General features: G+C 37.6%; 1 protein-coding gene across 2 annotated transcripts in view; it reads left to right on the plus strand.

Moving 5' to 3' along the window:
- Positions 1-20,805, plus strand: part of LOC145983939 (low density lipoprotein receptor adapter protein 1-B-like) — a 49,404-nt gene that overhangs the window by 20,439 nt on the left and 8,160 nt on the right. Inside the window, exons 2-5 of one of the 2 annotated variants that reach the window (XM_083117119.1) lie at positions 11,302-11,438; positions 13,432-13,524; positions 14,852-14,964; positions 18,721-18,832. In XM_083117119.1, the coding sequence (XP_082973245.1) occupies positions 11,302-11,438; positions 13,432-13,524; positions 14,852-14,964; positions 18,721-18,832 (455 nt within the window). The remainder of the gene's footprint in view (positions 1-11,301; positions 11,439-13,431; positions 13,525-14,851; positions 14,965-18,720; positions 18,833-20,805) is intronic. The other variant, XM_083117129.1, reaches the window with a different exon arrangement.

A 20,805-nucleotide genomic window follows, 5' to 3' on the forward strand; every position in this document is an offset into this window, starting at 1 on the left:
CAAAGCCTAACAGCTCTCCTATAGTACCCAGTTCCACTGTTTCTGTGGCAGATACAATCTCTACTCTGTGAGTGACAGAATTTTGACTTAACACTACACCTCTGGGTAATTGAGCATTTAGAGTGGACAGATTATATTGCCCTGGAGTGATGACAATGTTTTGATCCCCTACTGCAATTTTGTTGTTGTGGTGTGTAATATTAGGGATCAAGTACATGCCATAAAATGCTCTGAGAGCTATTGTTTTGGGATACACTATGTCATCATGTAATTTGAGTTTCAATATTGAATTTTGGCTGGTGAGATGGAATACCCCCATGATGTTTTAAATACCACAAGGCTTTTTGAAAATTTTCAATTGATGGTTTATTTATTTGAGACATATATCTAAGAACAGATAAACACAAATGTCCGCAATTAACATCTTTGAAGTTTTGAACACGGGCATTATTGTAATAAAGATTAGTTGATTTTAGATATTTTATTAAATTTTCAGGTGGAACACCTCCAAATGAATCAAACACAAATGCCTCATCTTTTAAATATTTAAGATAACAAATCCAGTGAGTGCCCTGATTTTTGTACTTATCCAAATTAACAATGCCACACTCTTTGTTGAGTGGTTGTTCTGGTAAAGAATCAGACATGTACACACCTCTAAAATGTTTGATGCCCAGAGGCTTGATTAAAGCTTCAATATCTTGGTTTGTAAGCGGCTCTTGTTTTTTTTAAACTTATTCATGGCTCTCTTAACACCTTTGCCTTGTTTCTCAATGGCCAGGTTATGGCGCCTCTGCTCATCTAATTCTGCCCTATTTTTCTTGGCATCTATTACTGTTTTTGCTATGGCAGCTGATCCCCCAGCCAAGCTCCCAACAGCCCCGAGAGCAGCTAAGATGGCAGGGATGGTAAATATGAAACCCCCCACATGTGATTTTTTTCTTGATTGCTGTAATTTTTTTAATTGGGGGTACTAAGCAACAATTTCATACCATGCCCTTTTGCAATACAAGAATTTTTTTTCTTGCGCTGCTTTTTGGTCAAAAGGCTATCAATAGGCCCAAGAGATTTGAGACCTGCATAAGGTATTTGATACATAACACCCTTGGCCTTCATTGTAGGTTTATTATATACATATTCACAGCCCCCACCCCAATTTTTGTTAGGTGCTCATAGCTATGGTGGTTCCCAATGCTGCTATTTTTTCACTCAAAGGTGCATCTTTGCTTACAAATCTGCCAAATGCAGCCTCTTCTAATTTTTTGTCTGCAACATGTCTCTTGTCAAGATCAGAATGTGCGTTGTATGCTTTGTCATGGTCTCTACAAGCAGCATCGAGGGGATTAACACCAGGATCACCTCTGTTTAATCTATGGTCCAGTTTTGTGCCTGGACCACAATACTGATAGCCTGGAATATGTAGTTCAAATGGCAGCTTGTTTATAATGTCATTAACCAAACCCCGGCCCTCAGAAATATTCCAAAATTTGGGGGGTAGAGTATTAATAATTTTTATAAGATATCCAATCCCCTTAGTGTCATTCACTATAAAATTAGACAATTTGGTGCTTATCATGTCCATAATTCCAACTTTTTCATTGTAAAAATTGTGGTTCCCAGCATTTTCCTCCCCAGCTATCACCAATAACCTGTCTACAAGTTTCCTGACATCATCAACCCACACAAATTCTTTAGGCAGGGTGTTGTATTGTTTGATTCCACTGCCAGTCTTGATCTGTGACCATATGGGCTTGATTAAATTGTTGTATTTTGCTCCACTGCTAGACTTGACTCTTTTTTGTGTGGGATCATTGTTCTGGTATAGAGCATCTGATTTTATTAATATTTCTTTGTAATATTCATAATCTTGATCTGTATAGCTGCCAGGCCTTTTCCTAGTCATCAGTTCCCACAATCCAGGTGTGCCGGGGTACTTAACAAAAGCACCTTTTTCTCCAAGACGAGATTCTGAATATACAATCAGATCATCCCCCATAAATGTTACTCTGAAATTGCCAATTCTATGTATGATGCTACCATCAAGCTCTGTGTCAGCATATAAGCCAAAAACCTCATCTTTATTGTCTTTAGGTGTGGTTAAATATTTTTGAGCAAGAAGACCCAATTCAATAGGATCCTGAGTAGCTTCCATTCTTCGAGGAGCAATAGGACTAGGTGTATGAATACTGGAAAGTGGGGTGAATGGATAATCTAATATGTTCCTTGCAGCTACAGGTACAAGCTCCGTGATCAAATTTTGATTTTGCTCTGTAACAGTTTTGATATTTTTACCTAATTCACTAATAGCATCAATTACAGGCTGTTCTGCTTGTTTGTGTTTTTCATAAATTCCTCGGTTCTGTGATTTCCATCCCTTAAATCTTTTTACAAGATAATCTCTTAATTTAAGATCATCAATGATTGGCCTTTTCATGGTTATTTATTTATATTTCAATGTCTAGAAAATTGTTGATTTTATTTCTGTATTTGCCAGTATTAGGTGTTCTTGTCATATCAATTGTGACAAACCCATAACTGTCCTGGTTCCAGCACCTACTGCAAAACTTAGAAAAATCATTGTAGCTCAAGTCCCCACCTACATATTCATCATGTATGTGTTTGAGGTTGGTATGGTCTTGATGAAACACACATATAAAATTGCTGTTGTCTCGGATCAGTTGCTTCGGTATTTTTGAAAAAGTCTGTGCCAGGTAGAAACAATCAATGTTTTTGTGTCGGCCCTGTGTAAAGAAATTTCTAACCTTGTTTTGATTATCCAGTATAATGTCATCAAACACAACAACAGAATTATCGAGACATTCATGAAGTGGCTTAACATCTGGTTCAAAAGTGGCAATATCCAATCCATCATATAGCTTCATCAGCTGCTGATATTTTAATTGTTCCAAGCTCTTAGAGAAGATATACAAGTGCCTGTTTTTCCAGTCTAACCAGTTGGGTGCCAATAAAAAATTATCAACCATTAGTGTAGTTTTACCACAAGCAGATGGCCCAACAATAAGACATCTAATATTATCAGGCAGCAAGTTGCCATTTCTCTTATTCTGCTGTTCAGGTTCTGGCAGCCTTTTTATAACATCCCAGGTGCTCATATTATTATTTTGTTTGCATCGATCCAGCTGTGTTCTGGGAGTCCTAGCCATTTGACAAATAACTTGTTGCCTTTTCTGCGGATGATTTTTTCTATGAGATATGTGTCAGGCTGTTTAGTTTTGCTGAGCTCTTGTTCATAGAACCGGCCTTTGAGAATTTCTCCTCGGTGGTCTTTTATTATATATGTGTTAAGGGTCCCAGGTTTAATTTGGACCACTGTAAATAATTCTGTACTCCAGTTTCTTGTAAAGCCTCTTTTGAATAAGTGCTTATATTTGCTGATTCTTACTTGATCACCCACCCTGTATTTGGCCTTTCTTGTTGTTGGCTGGTATCTAGGATAATAAACAGTCCTGATCAATTTTTGCTCATCAGATGGAGTTACTTCAGAGGGTTTCATGTTGATTGTGGAATGGACCGAGTTGTTATATTTATGTAGAAGTTCTGGAAGAATATTAATCCATTTATAATTACCTTGGAGGGTAAATTGTTTATACATAAGATTTTTTAAGGTTCTGTTGAATCTCTCTACAATTGAGGCTTTGAGATCACTGTAACTCGAATAATGTTTTATTGCCTGGCTTTTAATAAATTGTTGAAACACTGAATTATAAAATTCTTTGCCATTATCTGTTTGCAAATAGCGCGGTGATCTTCCACTCTGATTGATAATTGTCCTGATGGCTTCTGTAACACATGCTCCAGTCTTGGATTTGAGTGGCACAGCCCAGGCAAATTTTGAAAATGTGTCTATGACAGTGAGTAGATACTTGTAGCCCTTGTTGATTTTGTCTAAGTTTTTCAGCTGTCCACTTGCCATTTCAATCAAGTCGCTCTGCCATAAATCATCTATGCCCTTTGTGACTACTGGGAGTCTCTTAAAATTATGTCGGGCTTGTCTGTGTAATTCATCAACAATAATTTGTCTAGACATAATATGAAAACAAGAATATTGCAACTATGGGGTGTTCAGCAGCTGATACTGCAGGATTTTCTAAATATAATTTGTCTCCTATTTGTATATGAAATTCCAGAGAGCCATCATCTTCAGCATAAGCTGTTTCTAATGTATTGGGATCTGTAAAATCCTCTAACTCCACACTGGTGATTTTTGCTTTGTTATCAGCATTTGTTATTGATAATGTGGGGTAGTGGTGTGCCTGTGGTTGAAGCCAATATTTGATCTTGATTGGTCTCAATGTGCCCCCAACAAAAAATTGATAATAAAACTGTGCAGGGGACAGCATATATATTTTGCCACCTGGTGTAAATGGTGAATCATATTCTTTGTTGGGGATGCTGTACAATTCAAGAATTACTGAATGTTTTGGATTGTCGATTATGCCTGTTATTTCCTTTTCTGCTGTGAGCAATCTGCTTGTTACAGATTCAAGGTGCTCATTGATGGTCCTAACAACATCATCATGGCCTGGCTTGATTTTTATGTCCACAACAAGTTTCTTGTATTGTTGCACAATCTCTTGAAGCTGGGTGGCAAAAACAGACAGAGCATTTGCTTGATTGGATTCCATGGTCCCTAGCTGTTGCTTGATATTAGCTACAATTTGTTGCAAATTTTCAACAATTGCCAATTTTGAATTTTGAGCAGTAAGATCATGGACCTGTCTTCTGATATCCTCAAACAGGGCATGCAATTCATTAATATGTTGATTGGTTGGTAGAGTGGCCACTGTCTGAGTGAGTTGTTTGATCTCTGTATGGATATTCTTGATATCTTCTGATTTCAATATGCGATTCACTGCCCTCTTAATATTTTTAAGTTCCTGTGATGTGGGCAAATTTGATACAGTATTTTGTAAAAATTCAAGTGCCAATTTCACATTGTTTAATTCAGAAGCATCAGCCACATTTTGCATAGCATTTTGGAGCAGGGCTATATCTGCCTGAGAGGGTGTTGATTGTTGTAAAATTTCAAGCTTTGTTTGGATATCATCTATCAAGTGATGAAAATGAGATAGTTCAGATTCAGTGTTGAGGTTTTCAAGCTTTGTGATTTGTTGCTGCACACTGACAAGTGTGTCTACAATCCCAGGCAAGCGGGATTCTAGTACATTTGCCAAATCACTTTGTACTGCTGCTATTGTACCTTCAAGATGGGTTATGGAACTTTGAATTTTTCCAAAATCTTCATATGTTTCAAGTTGCAGCTTGATATTTGCAACACTCCGAGTTATTGCACTCAAAGCATCAGAAGATGGCAAGTTGTTCATAAAATTTTCAAGTGTCTCAATTTTTTCTTTAACCTCGGCTATGGCATTGTTCAGAGGGTCCAGATTAGGTATTTGGAGTGATTGAATCTGCTCTTTTAGAGTGGAAATCACTAGATCAAAATCTTCTTGTGATTTTATGCTTTTGACAATTGTTTGGAGCTGTGCCTGGACATTATTTATCTGCTCTTCCAATTGCTGTTTCAATTGCTCAGAATTGGTGGCCTGGGTCTTAAATTTGGCTTGAAGAGCTGCTACAGCTTCTTCTAAACTTTGAAAATTATCCAATGTGGCCAGGTCAGTATATTTCTGAAGCAATAATTTAAGTTCAGAATCAATTTTAAGAAGAGGGTCCATGCATTGTGATTGCAAATTTGTAATTTCTAATTGAAGACTGGCATTGAGTGTGGTTTGTAAAGCTTGTAAATCACTTCTTAATTTCTTGACTCTGACATCAAGCATCAGAATCTCATCACTGTGATCTTCATGTCTTGTATGGCCAAATATATCATTAGGCATTTTTGTTTTAGTGGTTATTTATTATAGAGTATCTGATTCTTAATTCTATAAAAAAAGGTATAAGCTTGTCATATGATCCAGGGACCTCAATATATAAGCAGTCACCAGCAGAAACAGTATAAACAGTGCCAGAAACCATGTTTGAGTGCTTAATTCTGTAAATATTTCTCCCTACTGAAATCTTGACATCACCCTCAGGGGTTGTAATAAATTGCAATTGACCACCTACAGGTAATTGGTAATAATTTAAATTATTGTTAAATATGTACAATGTTTTACCTGTTTCATCATCAACATCTGTAAGTATGCTGTTCAGATGAATAATTAACAAGCCACTCAGTTTAGACAGCATATCAGGAGAGGGTTGTGGTGTTGGCAGCTCCATAATAGCCTGTTTTTTGAACCCAAATAAGTTCATAGGCATGTTTATTTATTTCAAATCATGCTCTGTAATTGGGCATTGATTCCCATTTTTCAAATCACAATGACCCCATGGTAGAGTATGTATGCCACATGATAAAATGCATCTCTTATCATCATGTGGGTCCAGAGCCACTTTTCTTACAATATTGCTGGTCAGCAAGTGATCCACACTCTGGATTCTGGATTCTGATGTTTTGATTAAATTCTGGGATTTGATGCAATTTTTATAATCTTCAAATTGGAGATCTTTTTCCACAGTTACTTTGCCAATGCCCTTGGCCTTTTTGGCAACAGCACCACTACGTGTTTCAAAAGTGTACATCTTGGCACTTAACCCAGCAAATTCCACAATAACATCACCAAGTGTCTCATCTTTTAACTTGCCAGGCACCTTTTTGTTGTGGTGGTGTTGAATCTTTGTATGTTCACTGGTATCAAAATATTTAAACAATTCAGGCTGGGACATATCTTGATAAACATTTTCTGTCTTAATATCAAGAATAAAACTATCCGTATCCATGTACATCAATTTTACATTATCACCATAAAAAGGTTTCAGCACATCATAATACAATGTTAACATATGTAATTTGGCCAATTCCAATATCGCAGCCCCTACATAAATAGGTTTATCAAACTTAATCTTTGTTTTTTTCATGTTGAAAAGTGCCATGTGCTCATCATAAATTCTTCTATAATTGAAATTAGGCTTTGCAACCAATTTTTTGCTCAGGCTGGGGTCAGTAATTATTTTAACATCGGTATGTTTTCTGACATTTTCAATTGTTTTGCCATACACTGAATTCACCATCAATTTAAACAAGCCCTTATCAAATTGGCTCTTTGCAGATGTTCGAAGCTCTGTATTTGTATCAATGTATGGTTTCAACCATTCTGAGTGCCTGAACCTTAAGACTTTGCCAACTTTGGTCACTTGAACACCATCTTTCATCAGGAACTGGAGGTTTTTGTAATATATGACATAACCCTGTTTCGGCTCCAGAGTCATCATGAGCTTCTTCTGTTTAGAGCCAGGTGAGCACTGAACCTCGGGAATTGGGGGCAGATCAGAAAATTTGTTGTGCAAATCATCAGGAATTGTCAGATCAACCTCTAAGAAGAGGCCATAGTCACTGTCATCAAAGTCCTGAAGATCCTCAATATTGAAATCTTCAACCCATTCAAGCCCTGCATATGGCAGTTTTTGCATCATGGCATGACCATAGAGGCTGTTTGCATCTACATACACTATATAATTTGATGGCCGTGCTGGATCATAATTGGGAATATCTTTGTTATTTGCTCTGGCATATCTCTGGGAACATTGCACCATCCCTCCTCTTATACCTTTCTCCATAAACAGATATGTATCTTGATCTTGGATCAGATCCAATGGCTTTTTGGTGTTCAAAAACGTTGCAGACCATGCTAGGCCCGGGGCACTGAAAAAATACACTGGGTCCAGTTTATAATTTTGCATAGAAGATTTTCTGAATGCCTGCAATATATCAGCTAAGAGGGTCACATCAAGTTTCAAATATGCCTTGTGATAATCACCAAATGTCTGGCATTTTAAATTGTTCCACATCAATTGGGCATGGTGATAATCATCATCAGTGATTCCAGATCCTCTGATTTTGCTGTAAAACTCTTCTTGTGGTGGCAGAGAACACTCATCAAATTTAGAAAAATCTGTAACATAATCATATGGATATACACCCTTTCGCCTAATTAATTTCAGCTCCTGATTTGGAAACAAGGCACATGTGATTTTGAATTGATCATCAGATAATTGATTTGCCAGTGTAGCCAGGCTAGCAGATAAAATTCTGTAGGAATCAAGAAATCTTATGTGAATAGAAACACCATTAACTTTAATTATCTTGCTAATAGATATATATTTCTCATCATTTTCAGCTAAAATATTTAAATTCTGCTTCTCAAACCCCTCATATCTGATCAGATGATGGAAATCATAATTGGATGCTCCATGGCAAAATATGGGGACAAATCTTGGTCTCTTGATCTTAATATTACAGCTATTACACAGGGCCATTAAGAATTTACCATCTGTATGAGAATAGTGATGAACCTTGATATTTGTATCTGAAAATTCAGAATCACATACCGGACATTTTTCTGCATTGTTGAAATCCTCAATCTGTTTCTCTGTTAAAGGCAACATAGGTTTTGATTTTAATAAGATGTTAGATGCTCTGTCATGGCACTCATTTTCTATTCTATGTGCAAATATTTTGATGGCATTTGGTCCCATGTATAAGCACGGCTCACTAGCTACACCATCCCGTATAACTATATAACAAAAACTGGAAGGTTCATGTAGCTGGTATGGTGTAATTGAAGATTCTTCAGGATCTGGATTGCAGAATGCAAGAGGCTTGAGGTTCGATTCAAAATCACAGACAATATATGCTGGGTGTTCCAACAAGGCTTCAAACTTTTTGAATTTGCAATTTTCACTTGGATTAGGCATCACCATATGAACAGGTTTATGGTTCGCACAGTATTTCAGATGCTCAATTAACTTGTTTTTAGCAATTTCTGCATTCCTTTCACGAACCCCATTTATTATTTTTTTACCATCAAATACACTTAAACATCTTCTGAACAACTTGAATATTGTATTGGATTTGTCTAGTTGTGTTCTCACTAAAGCTTCAAGATTATGTATCAGAGTGTAATGATATTTGCCATCCCCTTCAATTAAGAGCAGATCAATCGGAACAGCAGAATCATCATCAAATGTACTGATTCTGAGAGGTTCTATCGAGCAATTGCCAGTGGAACAAATAAATACATTAATAGATAATTGTTTACCGTTGATATCCCTGGCCTTTTTTTCAAATTTATCAATATTCTGAACAGACATTGGATATTCTAAACCCTCCATTGCATCATCAAAATCATTTTCATGTTGTTTATAATAAGTTATTCTCTCAGGATGCCTTGAAACTGGAAACAAAGCAGCTAAAATACACCACAAAAAGCATTTCTGGTCGGTATTTTCAATATTGACCACGGCTCTTTTGTTTTTAATATTGGCAGGTAATGGCAAATATGTAGATCCTTGTAATGGGCTGAATTCAGAAATATTAACATATAACTTGTGTGGAGAGCCGCATAGGCTCCATCCAGACTCTTTTGCTGCAAATTCAGAGTGTTTAATATTCAATTGTTCTATCAAACTGCTTATTATTGTGTCTGAATTTGCGTTTGAATATACCGGTACAGTTTCTGTTATGTGGGGCTGTGTAAATTTTGTGCTATTTGGTTTCTTATATTGTGCAAACAATTTAAGAGACAGTTTATAAGAGCCATTTTGTGCATTAAGAATTGCCTGCAGATCAGAATTTATACTGTTCAAAAAATTCTTAATATCACATCTTGGCTCTGATACAAACCGGTAATCCCTAAGTTGGGCATTAAAACTGCTATGGATGGGTGCATGGCGTGGCTGCTTTGCAGGTCCAGCATTAACAGGTGCTTCGTGCTTTCTTTTCAGACCAGATGTAGATGGTTGTGAGGGCAATGTTGATGACTGTGCAGAGCAAGTATCTTTATGTGTATATGTGAAGTATTGCATGCTGTATTTTCTATTGCATTTGGGGCAAATTTTTGTGGGAGTTCTGTATTTGTCTGGGTCACAAATCTTTTGGTGCTTAGCCCAATTGGGGCTGGATATATTCTTATTGCATTGATTACAATGTTTTTGATTCGGCATTTTTGTTGTTGTTTATTATATACAATTTCTTGGGATTCAAATCAAAACTCTATGCTGGATAAAAATATCAGCTGGGTTCAGCACTGTGCTTTGTATGTGTGTGTATGTGTGTATGTGTGTATACACTTAATATTTTTGGCTTTGGTATTTATAGACAATTTCTTGGGATTCAAATCAAAACTCTATGCTGGATAAAAAATATCAGCTGGGTTCAGCACTGTGCTTTGTATGTGTGTGTATGTGTGTATGTGTGTATACACTTAATATTTTTGGCTTTGGTATTTATATACAATTTCTTGGGATTCAAATCAAAACTCTATGCTGGATAAAAAATATCAGCTGGGTTCAACACTGTGCTTTGTGTGTGTGTATGTGTGTATGTGTGTATACACTTAATATTTTTGGCTTTGGTATTTATATACAATTTCTTGGGATTCAAATCAAAACTCTATGCTGGATAAAAAATATCAGCTGGGTTCAACACTGTGCTTTGTGTGTGTGTGTATGTGTGTATGTGTGTATACACTTAATATTTTTGGCTTTGGTATTTATATACAATTTCTTGGGATTCAAATCAAAACTCTATGCTGGATAAAAAAAAAACAGAAATAGGCCACAACTTGGCCACATGGGGACCTGAAGTAGGCAAACCGGAAGTGGACCGGAAGTGGACCGGAAGTAGACCGGAAGTGGACCGGAAGTAAATGTGTGGGTGGGTGTGGGTGTATATAGGTGGGTGTGGGTGGGTGTGGGTGGGTGTGTATGGGTGTGGGTGGCCTAGTTTTAAGTGTGGGCAACAAGAGGGGCATATTTTTAACAAATGTATGGACAACAATCTCACAGAAGTGCCTTTTATAAGTATAGGCAAATCAATCTGAGGGGGTTCATACTTTCCGAGAAATTCCCGAGGGCATTTTTTACAAAAATCTTGGATTAGACAGGGTTCCACACTTGAGCAAAAAGCTCATGTAGGCATGTTGAGCCTGTTTTAAGTGTAGCCAAATCTGCTTGAGGGGGGTTCATACTTTCTTGGGTTTATAATATGGCCTTTTATACTACTCATTATGGTGTTACAAGTTTCTCTCTTACAGAAAGGAAAATAATATTTGAATCCTGCAAGTACGCAACCCAACATTGCAAATTCACTGACTATATAAACATTTATTTAGTGTTTTATTGATTAACTTGAAAAACTATATAATTTGCTGGTCCTTAACTTCATCTGCACATGTCAATAACACACATTCTACATGTCAATTTCCTCCTTCATTACAGAACTATCAGAAGACTGGGTGAAAGATCCTGTAGTTGATGGTGTCACATTTCATGTCAAGTACTTGGGGAGCAGCCTGGTGGAGACGCCTAGCGGCGAGGAAGCGACGTCGGAGGCCATCAAGACGGTAATATCAATGGTATGTGCATTAAATAATTTTCTCTCATTTTATAATCAAAATCAATAATCCTGCAGCAAGAGATATAGATTTCGTTCTGTTAATCTTACGTCACATATTTTACTAAGTTAACTGCCACTAGAGTGATGAAGTTGATGAAAGTTCAAGACAAATGGCGATATACTTTTATGATACAATGCACTTTTAAAACGTTTGCAATTGTATAAATCGTTGAAGTGCTTTATTCATGTAGTGTGTTACGTTTTTTTTATTGGGTTGTAACAATGAACGTTTCGTTTCTTTCCTATTGGAAAATTAATATATTTTTAGGGAACCACACTAGTTATTTTTCTATTAAGGCAAATGCATTTTGAAAGTAATTGTTATTACAATATATATGGCCAGTGGCGGCGATTGGGTTTCAAAACTGAGAGGGGGTAAGGTGCCAAAACTGGTGGGCAAGGAGTTTACTTTCCCCTTGGTAGATAAAGTTTAGCATAGTGCGGGGGGGGAAACTGGCAAAAAGCGGGGGGCAACTGCCTCTCTAATTGCCGTCACTATGTATGGCCTATACATCAACTGCTGCTAAAGCACCTATAAGCATTTGTGTGTGTGTGAAAATATAGACAATCGAGATTGTAACAATAAAAATCAGTAAATATTTGTTAATTACATACCTTTGGTTCCTGCCTCCTGTTCCCGTTTACACATCCCTTTTCTAGAAATAAATGTCTAAAAATAAGCTGTCCTCATAGAAACACTAACATGCATTGGTTCTTAATCTTCTTCACCATGTTGAAACTAAGGCACCAGCATTTGTACCAAAACGCCATTCCAAGAAAGTACTCGAAAGGAATACATAATGAACAACTGCGCTAATAAACTGGTTTTAAAACAATACGAGATGTAAGAAGAGTTATGTCAAAAACAAAAAAAGCAGTGTTCCTTACGTTACGTAGATCAGAATCTGGTTTAAACGATTTATAGCTTCTTTACCGCAAGGTGTCGCATATTTAACCAGCATGAGCAGATCATGCACTGTAAAAGTACAAGAGATCTGCTTAAAAAAACTCTGTTCCAGTCAGCTCTCAAGATTTAAATGAGTGTATCCGGCCTTGTTTCGCTTGTCATGATGAAGCTCATTACGTTGCACAATCACAAAAACTTCCTTTGTACAAGCAGATACATTTATATTCTCAGATTTCGTTGCCAGTTGGATCGTACCGACCTCAGAAATCTGGTAGTGCAAAAAATAACAACTCCCTCCAGCGAAAGGAAATGAATACTTCCTGAGCCAAGTCTGCGATGTCCAATAAATCTGCAAAATATGCACTTGCAGAGAGACTGACCTACAGTACAGTACTTTTAACAGAAAACGCGCGGATTAAGGCCGACCTCCGTGGCGGGTTATCACAGCGCTACGACGCCAGAGGTCCCCGAGTGCGGATCGTGGCCTGGACATGGGTGTTCTTTGGGAGTGTCTCTTCATCAATAGCATCATATCACGCATCCTCATCGTCGCGACTAGTTGAAAGTGGCAGAAAAGCGAAGTAAAATAAAGCAAATCAATTAAAGCGCGTATTAAAGGTAAGGGCTGGGACTTGTACATTTAAAAAATAAACATTAATTAACGCAAGAGCAGAGGCGGCAGAAGGTGTTTCTGCAGGTAGGGGGCAAATTTACTGATGTATTACACACACCGTGTGTGTGTGTATATATATACATACATACATACGTATATTATGGTTTATCAGTGGTATATATTTTCTGCTTTCCACAAATCCAACGGTCATTTGAAACTAGGATTCAAGCCAGTGGTTCCCAACGTCAGACCCCGATCCAAATAAGGTTCGAGGGATACTTGAGATATAAAATTATACAAGATGTTATAAAAAGTAAATAATAATAATGTTAAGTTTGAAATGTATACGATTTAAGGCAAATTATAATTTTATGTTTGCAATCTAAATATAGCATATATTGGTTATTTTACGTCGCTTTTCTACCTCTCTAGGTTAATCGCGAGGACCATTCCCGGGCCTCCATCTACAAAGGAGCCTCCACTGGGAAGAAGAAAGGCTTTGAAAAAGGCGGCAATATAAGAAAAGTGAGATACTGTTATGATATGTGAGAAAAAACTAACCATCTGACAAACAAAACCTCAACTAACAGTTATAATCAGGAAATTGATAAATTTCCATGCTCATAAACACACACGTGTATAGTTATACAGTAGATACGTTCTTGCGATGCTGTTCGATCCCGTACAGCTGGACATATCCAGAACTGGCGAGGAAAAATAATGGAAAGTCATGTCTTACCGATAATTCGAACTTAGGATCCCAGGCTTCAAGAATCCAACCCTACAAGACAACAGATTCATCGAAACAGGCCTCTGGAAAATCGAGTCGAGACCGAAACTTAATGTCCGAGACTCTCGATCTCGTTCGAGACTTTGATACGATATTGAAAATATTCGTATAAACAGAATTTAACTTCTTCAGGCATTCCAGATATCTGATTTAATAGATAAGTCATGTTTTTGGTCTATAATAATTGCAGTCAGTCCATTCGTGGTAATTGTGAATCTGCTGCATGGTTGGTATATATAATCAGGATAACAACACGTTTTTCAGAGTTCGTAGTGTCGAAACGAGGCGTCCAACAACCAAAAAACGTCCGAACGGACGTGTGTCGTCATTTTTCTATGTTGTAATTTTTAAAATTGCTGCATATAAATTTTAGTGGAAATGTCCATTCCTGGGCCGAGTAATGGGAGGGAAGAGATTGCTCCCCCGAAGTCTCTAAAAAAAAAAAAAAACAACGATAAAAGCTTGGTAAAGTTTTTAAAGTCCGCTTTATTTGCAGTTAGACTAATCAGGACTGGACCTTTAAATTAAAATGAGATGTGGGCTAACATGCGGTCCCCTGCCCAGAAATAAAATCCGGGAAGAATGAATGACGATCATATCTCATTTTACATTTTAAAATGGCAATCTCAACCTTGACATCTAAAATTAAGAGATCGCCCCAATATGCCTAGAATTAATTGTCTTAAATCGTCAGTTAGCACCCCCTAAACGTCCAAAGAAGCTATCACCCTCCTTTGGTGTCTAAATTGGTGAGCGCAACAGATCTGTAGTAAATAATAGGTCCACTGTGAGTTGAATCCCCATAAAAAAAAAGTGTCAACCTGAAGACAACAGAAGAGGAACTCTCACGAAACGTAGTGCTAGTATAAGCAAAAAAAAAATAATAAAAAAAAACAACTAGATATTGCACACCCCTTTATTCTCTGTCATCCATTTGTTATATAGTCATTCTAATATACTGTAATGAGTCCATTGTGTGAAATAAACAATTGCATACACTGAGTGCATAGTTTAGAGATGCACTGAGAGTTAATTCTTTGTTTTCTTCTATGGCGAATGCAGGCAAAAGCCAGTGGAAAGAAGGTTCAACAAGTGGAACTAACAGTCAGCCTGGAAGGCATCAAAATGGTGGACATGGCGACAGAGGAGATCCATCTGGAAGTGTCCATTTACAGGTGAGGGACTTTCAATATCAATAACGAATTCATATTATAAATAGTCCTTTTTCTGTGTTCATACCTACTCACTCTTACACCAAAAACAAAGTTTCGTATAAATAGTATATGAGAAAATATGTGTAAGTATATTTGCAATTCAAATAAAGTTATCAACTCAGCAACATGTAGGGGAAGGTGGGGCAAGACGGGTTGACTAATGTTTGACCACTATTTGAAGTACAAAATGAAATCAGATATGAATTTTATTGCCACAAATAGTTTTATTGGTTCTTTGTTAATATTATAAAAATGTGAAAACTGAAAAGACATGCCTAATATTTGGAATATATTGTGATTTAGAAAAAAATAACTTTTGCCCAGTCTTGCCTCACCTTAACTGTTTGCTCTACGTACGACATAATTGTAACATTATTAAGTTAGAATAATCATAGAAACATAGTGGACGTTTAAATTGTGTAAACTTACTCAAACAATTAAGTTTCACACAAACCACAAACATGAACAGTGTTTTCGTCTTAGTTTGACACACCTGTACAAGAATTATGCGCAAAGCAAATCGCATCGTGCACAAACACGACACCTGGTCCAACATTCATCAGAAAAATCCTGACAGTAGAGCCTTGTTGGTGTTTCTTGGCTTTGGAAAGACCAACTTGCGCTTGGGTGCTGCTTTCATTATTTGATGAGTTTGTTCTGCTCTGTACGGTGATTCTGTTAAGAGAGCCGTCTTTCCACGTCGATTTGAAGATCCTCTTTTGTTCTATTGATCTGCATTTGGAATAGGCACAATTAATAGAGGACCGGCAACTTTAAAGGAGGATGACATTGGTTCCTCAGCAACAATGTCGAAGACTCAGCATAAAGGGTTGAAGCTGTTTCTGTTGTGGCAGCACCGGGAGGGAGCTGAATGCTGATTGTTGGTTGTTGCAGAAGGCAAAAAGTCTGCTTCACTAAACACATTACTGTCAACTGGGGTAGTACCCCGTTATGCCCCACCCCATCATGCCCCAACATGACATTATCAGGTTGCACGATCTTAACACAAAATGTGTGAATCGAAAATAACTACATAATCTGTTTTATGATATCCGACAAGCATGCTGGACAGATAATATAAGCATGCCTTCAGAATAATAACCCCATTGTAACTTACAGCAGCATATAGTTTGCCGAATTATTGCAACGGAGGGTGGAAAATGTATGTACATACTGTTCTTCCTGGAACGTCATCTCAAACTGAGACCAGTGGCTGTCCAGACAAAGAGTACTATGTGTTGATGAAGTTCCAATAACATCAGATGAATGGTGCCATTTATTTGGCAAAAACACCCTGTACCCCATCTTACCTCAATACCCCGGCTTGCCCCACCTTCCTATATCCATTCTAATCACAAGCTTTGCCCATTAATACTGGCATAAACCTAAAATTTTTTTTACCCGAGCTCTTCATAAATACTTACAATATTGTCTTGGCTTCAATGCATTTTGATTGGTTATGTCAGTCCCAAAGTCAGATACTACAATAATTATTTTGACAAATAATACTTTTGGTGGGTTATTTGTAATTCTTACATCGAATATTGAATATAATAATCAAAATATAAATACAAATAATATTTTGGCATTAATTGACTAATTGAATTACAGTAGGTAGTCCCCACTACTTTTTGGAGAATATTATTTACAAGCAGTGGTGGCTGGCAGCTAGTACGTTGGGTAGTGCCAACGTGATCAAGAAATCGAAAAATTTTCGCTATCATATGTCATAGAAATCTAATGAAAGAGGTAATTTTAATGGAACTTCATTTACTAAAATTGCAGACAAAAATTCAGAGTTCCTAAGATTGGTTTATTTTACTTCACATTTGTACTACTTTTGGCTAATCGCGAAGACAAAGATGAGTGAACACTCACAAAGAACACCGATGCCCAGGCCGAGATTCTGCTGTGCGGAGGTCGGCCAGAGTTTCTAGGAAATAAATGTGACTATTAAAATTTCGACGCCTGTCACCTTTACCATTTTTTTTATATTTTTAAATAGAATTGATGTTTAAATCTGGCGTGGGACAACCAAGTTGTTTAACTTTTAATTTAATATTGTATAGTACCTTGGAAAACGGTGTATGTAATAATGCTCTAACCTGATTCATCTTTACTAACTACCCTTCCTTTCACACACCATCGGACACTTTCACTTCACTAAAAAGAAAAACACTGAACAATTAGAGACACCGAGTCGATCACGCTCGCCTTGCTTTGTTTATAATTTGCAACCCCAGCACAGCAGACGTTACATCAACAATCGGTGTTACTAACAACTGAAATATGATTATCTGCTAAATGAACTGTAGATCTACAATTTTTACAATTCAATGCAAGAAATTGAATTATATCTCCAAGTGAAATTCTTATGCTGATAGTTTTTCCGTGTGATTTTTTACAAATATTAAAGTAAAAAATCTCCTGGTGATGTGAATTCCCTTTGATATTTAGGCAATTCTTTTGTACAGAAAATGTCTTCAATGTTGTCAACGTCAGTTGCAACTCGTGAGTGTCTGTGTGCGTGAGAGCAAGGGATATATCTTTTCTTAAGGAAGAAATCGATAACAAAAAAGTCTGGATGGCTCTTTAGACGCATCTATCTAAATGGTTATATAAATTTGGGGAAGATATTATGTTCGTTCTTGCCAAGTATGCAGGAAAGTATCTTTCTCGCGAATTACTTCTCCAACGAGTATTACAAATCGGTCAGGATTAGTCACTTCTCTGTAAAGTTTGCAACTATGTCAACACAATGCAAAAACTCTCACGTCGTGCCAGATGAAAAGGGGCACAGCTGGTTGTCTTATGGCTACCACTGGGCTACCACCTCCTCGCTCGTTAAAACTGCGGAGACTTTTTCATGCCTTCGTGCATGCCTCTGCGCACAGGCCAGACTATGCTGGCCCAGAGCAAGTGAGAGAACAGCTGGGGATGCGGCTCAGGAATTGAGGCGGCCGTAAGCTCGAACGCTTACGAGATTCAAATCTCCTCGTTCGTAAATGTATTAATTTAACTATATTTTGGCAAAGCAAGTGCCTTTTCTTTTTCTGAGGGTAGAGCCACAGCACGGCGCCTCTCCCCTTAGAGCCGCCGCTGTTTACAAGCATGAAAATTCATGATACCTTGAAGTCATCAAAAGAGCTTGAACTAAATATTCACACTGCTTAACATTGGTTAACAAGAAATTCTCCTCCCTACAGCAAACAAAACTATTCTCTGGTTTGAAAGTTCTTATCTGAAATGTAATTGTTAGGATGGAATAATTTACAATTATAGAAAATAAAGGGAATTATTAATTGTATTTATAATAATAATAATATATTATTCCAAATTGTAAGGAACTCTTAATGACAGATGTAACACATACATAATTATCACATTGGATTTAAAACTGAAAATTGTATTCATTATTTGTCACTGTATAAGAATAATTTTAAAGATTTATGACAAGATAGACTTAAACTTTGGTTTTCAGCGTTGGAACTTTGCTGAAATAAAAATCGAGCACACTTGTAATGAATTGGCTAAAAACAAGGAGTGTTTTTTTCTGTTCAAAAGCTTGTAAAGTGTAGTTGAATTTTGCCTTGAGCTGTCATTAACAAAAATCTGTTATTCACTAAAGAGTTAATTTTGATATTGTTGATACATCTTAATTTTTAACAGCCCATGTTTTAGCTCAAAATTATTCCCATGAATCATTCTCTTCCACAGAATCTCATACTGCTCAACCGACTCCACCCATGACCATGTTTTTGCTTTCATTGCAACAAACACCAATGAAACAATGGAGTGCCATGTATTTCTCTGTCCAAAGAGGAAAATGGTAAGTTATAGACTGTGTTTCAATTTATTTTGGGGCAAACTTATCTTAAATAGTCAAGTGTATTACAGTAGTAGTACATGCAACCAATGCACATGATGTACATGCCAATGTAAATTAGAAATACGGAGAAACTAATACTCACTTTTATCTGCAAAGCTGTTTTTTCTTCTTTTTCGATTAATTTCAGTGACCACTGCCACCATCCTCGTTGGAACTTGCTGTGCTGTTGCTTGGCGTGCATCTTTTGTTTGTAGTTCTCTCGCTGCCGCTAGGTGCGCTGTTGTTAACTGTGCATCTGGGTTTGTGTCGTCTGCTATTTCCGGGCGATAACTGTTGTAGTTATCCAAGTATGGTGCGCTTGCTCGCTATCGATGTTTAGTTCGTGCGGGAAGTGCATTATGGCGTGCGTTTCCTTGATTTTGGTGTCTATGAGCATGTGGGCAGTGTGTTTGACTTGAACCTTTTGAATTTTATGGCTATTGTATTTGATATGTTTAGCAAGACCAGTGGTGGGTTGGGCTTTTTTCGCATCTGCTAGGTGCTGTTGGATTCTTTCATTGTCAGATCTGATGGACCTGCCGATGTAATGAGCCTTGCACTCACACTCTGCATCGTATACACCTGGGTTATCAAGAGGGGAGAGGAAGTACCGTTTGTTCGTTCAGTTTATCAGCTATTTTGGAATTGGGTTTGTGCGCTACTTTGATGCCATATGGGAGAAGGGCTTTGGATATGCGGTTGGAAGTGGTGGGATGTTAGGGGAAGGCAAACCATTTATATTGGCCGATATGCGGTTGGAAGTGGTGGGATGGTAGGGGAAGGCAAACCATTTATATTGGCCGCTGGGGGTTGATTGTGGCTGAGTTGCTTGTGGATGGGTTGATTGTGGTTGGTTAGGGTGTCTGACCTGTATTTTCACTTTACTGCACCAAGTGGAAAGTTGTGCTTCAGTGTAGCCATGTTTCAGGGCTATTTCAGTGATGGTGGCTATCTCCTCTCGTAGATCCTCTTCTCTGCAACAGTAGGAGAAGGCTCTTCGATAAAAAGTTCAGCCACACATTAGCTTTTTGTTTGGTGGGATGGCTAAAGAGAGCATGTATGTACTGGTTGCATGCATCTGGTTTTCTGTAGACAGTGGTTGTGAATTTGTTAAGTGCATGGCTGATGGTGATGTCCAGGAAGTTGATTTTACCATGTTTTTCTTGTTCTACGGTGAAGTTGAGCCTGGGGTGGATGCTATTTAGCTTGTTCACTAGAAGGTTGAGTTCTTCTGTATTCTTGTTCACGACTATAGTGTCGTCCGCGTACCTTCCATATCGGATGTATTGTAATTTTGGAGTGTGGAGTATCTCTTTTTCAGCCAGGTGCGTGACAATGTTAGCTAAAGGAGCTGATAGCGGATTGCCCATCGCAAGGCCCTCGGATTGATTGTAGAATTTATCCTCAAACTGAAAGTAATTGTGTTTTAGACAAACTTCCAATAGCCTGGTTATCTCTTGTACCTCTAGAGCAGGGATTCTGTTTGTTATCAGCCGTCTTTCAACTGAACACAGCGCTAGGTCTATGGGGATTGAACTGTACATATCTACTATGTCAGTGCTGGCTAATTTTGCACTGTCAGCTTGCACTATTGAAGTCATCAGATTTTTAGCATCGGCACTGTTGCGGAACACATATGTTAGTTTGTGGTTGAATTGAGATATTTTGTTTATTAGCCAGTTCGTTAGGTGGACCGTGGGGTAATTGAAGCCAGCTATTATAAGGTGCATGGGGATTCCAGGTTTATGAGTTTTAGGAATGCCATAGTCAATGGCAGGTGAAGGGTGGGGGTTGAGAAGGAATTTGTGGTCTTCTTCACTAAGTATGGCACTAGATTTCACTGCATTTTTCACAATTCTATTGTACCTGTCTGTGGGGTCCTTTTTGATGACACTGTATGAGTCACTGTTTAGTTTGTCTATTAATTTTGTAGA

Source organism: Lepisma saccharinum, chromosome 1, assembly GCF_977018435.1.
Source record: "Lepisma saccharinum chromosome 1, izLepSacc3.1, whole genome shotgun sequence".
NCBI classification, from domain to species: Eukaryota; Metazoa; Arthropoda; class Insecta; order Zygentoma; family Lepismatidae; genus Lepisma; species Lepisma saccharinum.